Source organism: Nomascus leucogenys, chromosome 23 (assembly GCF_006542625.1).
Source record: "Nomascus leucogenys isolate Asia chromosome 23, Asia_NLE_v1, whole genome shotgun sequence".
Taxonomy (NCBI): Eukaryota; Metazoa; Chordata; class Mammalia; order Primates; family Hylobatidae; genus Nomascus; species Nomascus leucogenys.
Window position 1 is genome coordinate 22,602,141 of NC_044403.1, and position 10,997 is coordinate 22,613,137.

The following is a 10,997-nucleotide window of genomic DNA, read 5'->3' on the forward strand; positions in this document are numbered from 1 at the left end:
CTTCTTTCTTAAAATCATTATTGGGGAGCAGACATGACAATCTCCATTAGTTTTCTATGTATGTGATCTGCTTAGTCTTCATCCTTTAGGGGAGCCATTTTTATTATGCTCATTTTAGAAGAGGAAACTGAGGCTCTGAGACTTGTAAGTAGCTGCCTAAGAGTTCAGAGCTAGCAAGAAAGAGGCCTTAAACTAAGGCCTCTTTCCAAATCCTTTGCCCATTCAAATCATGCTGCCTCTTTGAGGAAATTTATTGAGATTTTCTTAAGAATGATAAGAATCATAGGCAGGGACAGAACTGATCAGTGATAAAATAGGGGAAAATCAGTCTAGTGGCTTCTGGGGAATAGAGGCATAGAACCATACTCATTTCCCTAGAAAACAAAATCGGTTACTTTCGAACTTGTTAAAATTTCTGTCAGCTTCTGGGACTTTCTTTCATTGGTACTGTTTTGCTTACATTCATAAGCTTACTACAATATCAGGAAATGACCTGAAAATAATTGTACAATTTAAATTTGAGCTATAGAAAACAGAGAAGGAAAGAAACAGTGGAACTCCTTCCCCTGGCAGATGACTTAATAAGGATAAGGAGGAGAGAAGCTTGCTGGAAACATCAAGGAGAAGGGGTCCTGGATGTTCGCACAATATGCAGATGGGTCTCAGATTCCAGAGTCCCAAACACTCAGAAGGAGACACCATAATCAGAAATTGCAAGCTGATTATTTTATTGGTATATTGAAGTTAGAGCATGATCACATTATGTTTCAAGGCATTTGAAACACTGTTATCTTCTTATTCACTTCCTGAAAAAGACAAGGAAGATTATAGGCAAGACTTGACATGGCAGGAAATGTCTAATCCCTCATTGGTTTACTGCAGTGAGGAAGATGCAAAACCATCCTCTTGCCCTCTATCCCTTCTACAGCTCCCCTCCTTAATATCATTTTCTTTGTTCACACTTTCTATGCCATTGCACGTAATGTGCTTTAAACTGTTGCTTAGATGAGGAAGAAAAACCATGACTCTTAGGTTGTTCATGCTTTGTGGCTGTTGGATATGTTAAGGGTTATTTTCACAAAGATGGTCACTGCAACATATACTGTAATAGTGACAATGTGTAAGCAGCCTCAATGTTCAGTGACGGGGATTGGCTAAGCAAATTACAGAAAAACCAAACAATAGCATTGTATATAATTGTAAAACAAAAAACTAACGAATAAACACTGAAGAGATCTAAATGAACTCACGTGAAAGCTAAGAAATAAATTTTTCCAATAAGACACAGATCTGAATATAAAGTGTGGTATTAGTGGTGGGAAAATTATATATAGTTATGTAGCAATAAATATTTCAAAGAGGAGGTTCCAAACAGTAAAAAGTGGGAGTTTTGGGAAGGGTAGAGGGGAGGAAAAATGAATTACTATTTAGCTTGGTACATGTCTATTCAGTGAGATTAGTTTTTGTTAGCTTATGCATGCATGACTTTAAATGTGAAATGTGTTTAAAAAAATGAGATACCATTTAACAGCTGAAAGTCCAAGGAGCATTTAGCAGGAATACTGGACTTGAAAGGCTAGTGTGAGGCAGGACTGAGCCTCTTCTGAACAAGGAGTGTTCAGGTGAAAACTTTAAATAAATGGGAGTCTTTGAGTTTGAGGAAAGGAAACAGAGCGCCAAAGGGAGAACATGATTCTATGTCCTCATTCTCAACCCTATTTAAGAGAGGTAATTTGAAGATAGTGATTCTCAAAATCAGAATTGCCTTCAAGAGATTGGTTAAAAACAAGATCTTGCTACCCTATCCCAGAATATTTGAACAAAACTCATGAGAAATGTGTTCTAGGACATGGAAATATTAACAGATTTTCAGAGGATTCATTGGCACAATGAAGTTGGAGAACTGTAGCAGTTGGAGCCTTTGATGGATAATAAACTGGAATCATACCTGTTATTGAATCCTAGATTACTGAGGAGGCTGCCCCTGTGGAGGTCCTTGTGGGTGGCCCCCTTGGGGAGGTGGTCCCTGGGGTTTTCCATGAAGAGGTGGGGGAGGATGATGCTGATGGCCTCCCTGTGGGGGTGGTCCTTGTGGCCTTCCGTGAGGAGGACGGGGATGGCCTCCCTGTGGCGGTGGTCCTTGTGGCCTTTCCTTGAGGAAGTGGTGGACCTTGGTTCTGCTGGCCCCCTTGTCGGGGTGGTCCCTGCTGAGGACCATCATCCTCGTTCCCATCACCAGCAGAAGGTTGAGATTGCTGTCCTCCCAAAGGTGGTCCCTGACGCTCCTCATCTAGGAACTGGTCAGAGTCTCCTCCATCTGTGTGAATTGAAACAAGAAGAGCTGAGCTCAGTGCTGGAAAACCCTCCTGTCGTCATACCTCTCTGTCTTCACCACATGGCCGGCCCCTCTCTCCCTGACCTACCTCTCAACTCCTAACCTCCCCCCTTCCCAAGGCTTCCTGATTAGAACTCCTCTTAATCCACATAAGGGTGATGAAATATCAAATTTCTTTACTCATGGTCCCAGAATCAAGGTTGGGAGAAAACTGTTTATATCTCTGGGGCACTGGTATTAGCCAATTCCTGACAAGAAAATGATGATAAGAAGACACTGGAGAACTGATCAATTGTTCAGGGAAAAATGGAGACAGAGTTTACTGAGAATTTATTGGGATTTACCTGATATTACGAGGGGACATCCTCCTGGCTGACATCTAGAAAAGAAGTACAGGATGATGGGAAAAGTTACTTCATGAATCATTCAGGGCTCATAGTGTTCTACGAGGATAAAGGACCTCTGATCACACCCTGTGCATCCCCTTTGTGATCTCATCAGCCACTCTCTGATGCTACTGGAAGTGAAAGAAGATGTAAGGGGTAGCAGGATTGTTACTACGCTGAGCATCAACTAAGAACTCAACATAGAAGGGCGCCTGTTTGTCCTCTTAGGATTCCCCAAGCCTTAGTGTTTATTTAGTTAAACTGCTCTGAGTATTTCAATGACATATTTGGGGATTCTTCTTCCCTCTTTCATCTGTAAATATGTTGCTTATGTTTGCAAGCTTTCTCAACAGGAGCCACCAGACATAGCCACTTCGATACAATCTTACACATGCCATTCCCAGCACATTGAAATACTACATTCAGGAGAGAGAAAAATGACAATGTTTCACTCTGGTTATTCCCTAACTCTGTGTAGACAGAGACAAGTGTTTACCCAATTCTCTGCCTCGGCAGTAGCTCTGACGTGTTTATATCCTTCATCAATGCTCATCCACTGTACAGCAGAGCCACCATCATCCCTGTATACTGGGATCAGTACAGGATCTTCACAGTTGTACTTCCCTGAATCTGTCTTGCATTCTCCACATCCTTCCCAGCAGTCCCATGTCTCTGTAAATGCAAATCTCACTCTCTCACTCCCCTGGTACAAATTCTTTATTGGGTTCTATTTGTGCAATCAATAAATTATGAGGCCTTGACGAGGAATGAAGGCACAACAGGTCTTCTGATCCTTGGCATGAGAACTCTGCAGTCCCATCTGTTTTCTCATCCTCCTCTCTTCCCTCCACTTTCCCCCTCTATAGCTTTTGCCCGTAAACCCCAATCAGAATCACAATATCTTCCCCTAATTCATCTTACCTTCATTTAAGTCCTGAGCTGAGCTGAAGGCCAGCAGGGCCACTGACAGCAGAATCAGAAGCATCTTTCAGGAGGCTCTGGTGTCACTCCCAACTTTGTGCTGGGGGAAATGTGGCAGCTCCCTTCATAAAGACAAGCAGGACAATGGCGCCTTTGAGCTCCCTACCAGGTGGGCCTCCTCACCTCAGAGGCTGGGTTCTGCTTTGCTTACTTCAGGTCAAGTGTATCCCTCATTTCTTTTAGGACTCTAGCCCAGCAGGAAGGGTTGGGTAGGATGTTGTTTGTGTCTAATTTCTAAAAGGTACAACTATGACTTGGATAATGTTTGGACGGAACTGTGTCCAAGCAATCAGCACAGTGTCAGGATTGAACTTTAGAGGCCATTTGTTTTTCAATCTGTTTGGAAAGACTGCTATTCTGCTTTCCACTGTGCTTTTCATTTGTGTGTATGTGAGTTTGTGTGGGTGTGTCGGGGGGTGGGCAGCAATCCTACAGCTAACAGTGAAGATGGTCAATATCTCTGACTCCTTTTACAGCCTATTTCCATCTCATGATGTGTGTGCATGGATATTTGTATATTTACCTAAATTTTTTTAGGTAATGGAGATGCTCTCTGCTTACTTGTGAGATGTGTGAGGACAGCACACTGCTGGGCACACATAGATGACAGAAAGCTGCCCTGCAGCCTGCTCGTGCTATAGGAACTTTCCAAACTCTGTGGATCTCACTACATTTAGGCAAGCCTTGGTGCTGCACAACACAGGCAAGCTAATGATGAGAAATTTGCAGTCTTATACTGGTGAGTAATGCCCTCACTCTGAAGCAACATGTCATTTCCACAATATTTTATTGGCCAAAAATTTACATGATAATATACAACTTCAAGGGGGAGAGGGGACTCCTACAAGACTACATTTCTTATTCTACAAGGAATAAAATGCTAGCATACAGCTCTAGGTCCCATTTTAAGACCTCTATGCTATGTACAAGATATATATCTAAATCCTAATAACAAAGAGAAGTTAAAAGTAAAATTTAGAAAAATCACACCATAAAACACTAACAAAAATAAGCTAATGTAATCATTTTAATATATACTAAATAGATTTTTTTTTTTTTTGAGACGGAGTCTCGCTTTGTCGCCCACACTGGAGTGCAGTGGCGCGATCTTGGCTCACTGCAAGCTCCACCTCCCAGGTTCCTGCCATTCTCCTGCCTCTGCCTCCCAAGTAGCTGGGACTATGGGTGCCCGCCACCATGCCCGGCTAATTTTTTGTATTTTTAGTAGAGACGGGGTTTCACCATGTGTTAGCCAGGCTGGTCTCGATCTCCTGACCTCATGATCCGCCCGCCTTGGCCTCTCAAAGTGCTGGGATTTCAGGCGTGAGGCTAAATAGATTTTAAGGAAAAAGACATTAGAATAGATAATGTCACCTCATGTGAGTAGCGATTATATTTGCCATGAAGATACTACAATTCTAATGCTGTATGCACTCATCAGCATGGCATCAAAATATGTAAAGTAAAAGTTGACAGGACTTCTAAAAGACATAGATAAACCTATACTCATAGCAGGGTAGTTTAACATTAAATCTCAAGAAATAATAGAATAAGAAGACAAAACTCAGAAAAGGTAAATAGGATTTAAATAATATGATTACAAATAGATCTAGTAGATGTGTGCAACACTGCACCCCAAAGCTACAGGATACACATTATTTTCAGCAAACACAAAGCATTTATCAAAATTGACCATATATGCATAACATAAATTTTAGCAGAGAAAATTTTATGTAAATGGAAACTTGAACATATATTTTAAAAATAGTCTATGGTGGAAGAAAAATCACAATAAATTTAGAAAATATTTAAAATTAAGTATAATAAAATATAGTAAAACCTTGTGAGAAATGCTTAAAAATTCTAAGAGGAAAACATATACCAGGAATATAACAGCAAACATACTCAACGGAAGTAAAAATAATTAAATAACAATATAAGAGATGAAATTAATGAAAGATAATACATCTGAAAAGATCAACCAAGACAGACTTGAATAGACTAAAAAAATAGGCAAACTTCTGGTAAGATAAATCATGAAAAGAAAAGCAAATAATATGAAGAATTTAAAGGATATATTCTGTTGGTATTAAAAATTTAATAAGATATTATAATTAAAATTACATGAAAACATAAATAATTGAAACTGACAAATATCTAGAAAATCGTAACTGCCAAAACAAGACCAGAAGAAAAGGCGACAGAATGGTTCCAGATCAAGATCATAGAAATGTATGCTCATGTACTCAATAATAAGTTACATGTTAAAGAATGTTTGTAGCATCATCATCATCATAGTCTCCAAACTCAAAATAAACCAACTTTGTGTTTCCACTAGACTAGATAAATTTTGAATTGTCATTCCATTAATACTACGCAGCATTGAATAAACGATCTATCTCTATATGCAACATGATTAATTTAAAAAACATACTATTGATCAAAAATAGTTAAATTCAAAAATATTATGTACAGTATTATTCCATTCATGTGCAATCCAAAACCAGGCAAAACCAAGCTAGTGCTTAGGGATACATATCAAATTAAAATATACAAAGTTAAACAATAACGTGATTTGAATTGCAGATAGTTGTTACTTCTGGAATGAAGATAGGGGTTATAATTAGAAAGGAGCAAATAAGGTGTTATGGGGTTTACAAAGTACTCTTTCTTGCCATGGGAGGTGTTTAAATCAGTGTGCACTTTATACTATAGCATTTAAACTTTTAAATGTCCTATATGTGTTACATGTAACAATAATAGGCAGCAAAAATGAAAAAGAGAAAAGAAATATTTCTAAACAAATGATATGAGGTTAGCTAAATCTTAATACCAAATTCTCATAGGCACAATATGAGAAATGAAAATTAAATGTCAATATTCATCATAAGCATAGATGCAAATATCCTAACACAACGTTGGCAAACTGCATCCATCAGTGACTTAAAAAATACTTTACATACTCAAACCTTTCATTGTTTCCTCTTCCTGCCCTTTGCCTCATTTTCCTTTTCAGTTCAGACTGCTGAAAAGTTTTTCTGTGATGCTCCCTAGCATCTATTCTCTTTCTCTTATAGAGGTGAGAGACTACATCTCTTTGATTAAATTCATATTTGTAAATGTTTTCTCTTATGGAAACACACCAGGAAAATGCAGCTCAGAACCGCAAGCCTGCTATCCATTCTCTATGTCTTTGTCATGTGTTATGTCACAAGTTCTAAAAAACTATGGTATTTTTTCATATACCAGCAAGTACAGTACCATCCCTCAGGCCTATTTGTACAGATTTGGGGTATTATCAAGTTGTGACCGGCATCCCCAAACCCTTTTCTCTAGATAGGTGGGAAGACCACCCTAAAATGAAAAAGTATAAAAGATCTCTTCAGGTCTAGGTCAAGAATGCAAATGGAAGACCACATGCCACATAGCTAGATATTTAAAGGTCATAAATATACAAAGCTAACAAACTGTTAAAGGAGATATTTTCTATTCTATCTTGACAAATATACCATTATAACAACAAAATAGAAAATATCTACCTATTTTAAGTTATAATTGAAACTTGTAAATCATTAAAGATGATGCAATTATTTTGTACATTTTTTAGTACTCTGTAGATCACCCAATAAAGATTGCATGAGTAATAAAATATAACCATTCATAATTCACAAATTATATGTTTATTAAATAAAAATAGCTTTGTATTCATCCAGCTAAATGGCTACTTATTATCCTATAATCAAGATAACAAAGTGTTTTATTTACATTAATTTTGAGTTAGACAATCTTTCTTGAGTCTCCACGCTTTCAGAATTTTGGTAATTCACTTTTTTTTGGTAGTTTTTGAAAGGGTGGGGTGGGGTGAGGAAACTTGACTCTTCACAATGAACACATTAGTCCCCCCTTATCTGCAGTTTCAGTTACCCAAGGTCAACCACAGTCTAAAAATAGGTGTGTACAGTACAGTAAGGTATCTTGAGAGAGTGAGAGACACCACACTATACATTTAAACACATTTTTTACTTTTTATTTTTTAAATTTTTATGGATTTTAGAGACAGGGTCTCCCTGTGTTGCCCAGGCTGATCTCAAACTTTTGGGCTCGAGCGGTCCTCCCGCCTCAACCTCCCAAAGTGCTAGGATTACAGGGATGAGCCACAACCCCTGGCAACTTTTATTATAGTATATTGTTTTAATTGTTCTATTTTATTATTAGTTATTTTTGTCATCTTTTACTGTGCTTGATTTATAAATTAAACTTTATCATAGGTAGGTGAATACAGGAAAAAAGTATACTGTATATAGAGTTTGGTACTATCTGCTGTTTTAGGCATCCACTGGAGGTCTTGGGACATATGCCTCATGGATAAGGGGAACTAGTGTATGTTTCTTTGCTTGGTTATCAGTTTTGCAAGTTATGATGTGATACAGTACTGCTTTCTTTGGTAGCTGTTGCTGATTTTGTAAAATTTGTTTTTTTATCACTTTTAAGTTTAAAAAAGAAATATGAAGGGAAAAGTGGATAAAATGTGAAGGCATTTGGTGCCTATGGAGGGATAGTGGTGAGCACTGCTAAGTAGTGATGAGGCAGGGAATGAGAAAGATGGATGCTTTGTAAACGAGTTTCTCTTTAGTCACAGTATTGACCAGATTCAGCTTTAGCTCCACAAGAAATTGAGCACTCTTTTGAAATAGCATAGGTCTGTCTTTGCATATTTTATAAATCTTCATTGGCTATGCTATTAGCCATAAAAGCTTCATTTAGCTACATATTCTATGAATCAGATTTTATAATATTTGTACCTCAGAACTCGAACTGGTTGAATCTAATTATCTACACTCAGACAAGGCAAAAAAGTACAAAACAATGAAAGAGAATATATCTTTATTTGCATGGTTGCAAATGTGAGTTTAACTTTGCTTCATAATCATCTATGAAATAGTTCTGCCCATGGTGAAGACATAAATATCTTAGCTAGGGCTCAGCAGAGAAATTGAAGAAAAATAAAGATAACACCAGAACAGTTATGTGAAGATCGATCAGCAAACTTTAGAGATTTCTACTTTGATGTTGAGCCAACAATGAAAGAAGGAGCAGAAAAAGGAGAAGGAAGAAGAACTCCACTGGACACTCAAGGATATGAATAGCATTTTAGATCAGTGAATAACCAGCAGTGACATTAGACATTGAACTTTCTCTGTTCTGACATGGAAAGTGCCCTGCCGAGTATCCTCACGCTTGTAATAATTGCAGAATTCATAATTGGGAATTTGAGCAATGGATTTATAGTACTGATAAACTGCATTGACTGGGTCAGTAAAAGAGAGCTGTCCTCAGTTGATAAAATCCTCATTATCTTGGCAATCTCCAGAATTGGGCTAATCTGGGAAATATTAGTAAGTTGGTTTTTAGCTCTGCATTCTCTAGCCATATTTGTGTCTGGAACAGGATTAAGAATTATGATTTTTAGCTGGATAGTTTCTAATCACTTCAGTCTCTGGCTTGCTACAATCCTCAGCATCTTTCATTTGCTCAAAATAGCGAGTTTCTCTAGCCCTGCTTTTCTCTATTTGAAGTGGAGAGTAAACAAAGTGATTCTGATGATACTGCTAGGAACCTTGGTCTTCTTATTTTTAAATCTGATACAAATAAACATACATATAAAAGACTGGCTGGACCGATATGAAAGAAACACAACTTGGAATTTCAGTAGGAGTGACTTTGCAACATTTTCAGTGTCGGTCAAATTCACTGTGACTATGTTCAGTCTAACACCATTTACTGTGGCCCTCATCTCTTTTCTCCTGTTAATTTTCTCCCTGCAGAAACATCTCCAGAAAATGCAACTCAATTACAAAGGACACAGAGACCCCAGGACCAAGGTCCATACAAATGCCTTGAAAATTGTGATCTCATTCCTTTTACTCTATGCTAGTTTCTTTCTATGTATTCTCATATCATGGATTTCTGAGCTGTATCAGAACACAGTGATCTACATGCTTTGTGAGACGATTGGAGTCTTCTATCCTTCAAGCCACTCCTTTCTTCTGATTCTAGGAAACTCTAAGTTAAGACAGGCCTTTCTTTTGGTGGCAGCTAAGGTATGGGCTAAACGATGAGAAACTCACAGTTTCATAAGCCATTCAGACCACAGATTATTGAATATTGCAGACAGAAACAGGAGTCTACAAAGAGTTTAAAAGATATTTTATGCTTCCCCTGGTTTCTTTTATTGTGAAGGTCACTGTAAATTTTTTAAATTCTTCTCTATAATAGCATCTTATCTAAGAATATTATGTATTTATGACATGTATTTCTACATTATTAGGAATTTGAAACTTATTTGAGGAAATTATTGGCAGATTCTGTTGTAAATTAAAAACATATACTACAGCATACTTAGATGTTAATTGTAAATCTACAATCTTTTGTTTGGCAATGGCTCTTCAATTCTAAATCATTCATTGGGATGGGTGATTTAGGTAATTATTTTATTATCTCAAGTACTCCTATTTAAATGGCGAATTACAGATAACTAGAACAGTTATTTGGAATAGAATTAGGGAAGTTTGGACTTGCCACTATTACTATACTGATGGGTTGAGAGAATTGAGAGGGTTAAAAAGTTTAATATGAGTAACTGCCACATAAAAAGATAAGGGTTTTTTAGTAATTGTATGTATGTGAACATACATATTTTACATTATGCCTTTTTTTTTTTTTTCTTTTGAGACGGAGTCTCGCTCTGTCGCCCAGGCTGGAGTGCGGTGGCGCAATCTCGGCTCACTGCAAGCTCCGCCTCCCGGGTTCACGCCATTCTCCTCCTCAGCCTTTCCGAGTAGCTGGGACTACAGGCGCCCGCCACCACGCCCGGCTAATTTTTTTTGTATTTTTAGTAGAGACGGGGTTTCACCGTGGTCTCGATCTCCTGACCTCGTGATCCGCCCGCTTCAGCCTCCCAAAGTGCTGGGATTACAAGCGTGAGCCACCGCGCCCAGCCTACATTATGCCTTTTAAAGTAAATATTATTGAGGTATAATTTATATATAGTAAAATGCAACATGTTAGTCCACATTTCGGTTAGAGTTTCGACAATGTATACACTTGTATGACCACAATGTTAGTGCCCTCTGCAGTTTACCCTCTCCTCTCCAGCCCTTTTTTCCAAGCAGCTACTTATCTGCTTTTGGTAACAATAACAGAGTTCATTGATTTCTAGAATTTTATGCATCTATATATCTATATATCTATAGATATAGATATATAGATGCCATATATATACACACACACACACA

At 37.9% G+C, this 10,997-nt stretch overlaps 1 protein-coding gene and 1 pseudogene across 1 annotated transcript; one reads left to right on the top strand and one right to left on the bottom strand.

Annotated features, from left to right (window-relative positions):
* Positions 1-787: 787 nt before the first annotated feature.
* LOC100584718 lies at positions 788-3,706 on the bottom strand (annotated as a pseudogene).
* A 4,945-nt stretch (positions 3,707-8,651) lies between these two features.
* Positions 8,652-10,276, top strand: TAS2R13 (taste 2 receptor member 13). Its single transcript, XM_004092117.3, has one exon. It carries the CDS (start codon positions 8,910-8,912, stop codon positions 9,819-9,821), a length of 912 nt encoding a protein of 303 aa, XP_004092165.1. The 5' UTR covers positions 8,652-8,909; the 3' UTR covers positions 9,822-10,276.
* The last annotated feature ends 721 nt before the right edge of the window (positions 10,277-10,997 follow it).

What these genes read in the sequence shown, in the direction of transcription:
- TAS2R13 (XM_004092117.3), top strand. Translation starts at nt 8,910, where the DNA reads ATGGAAAGTGCCCTGCCGAGTATCCTCACGCTTGTAATAATTGCAGAA.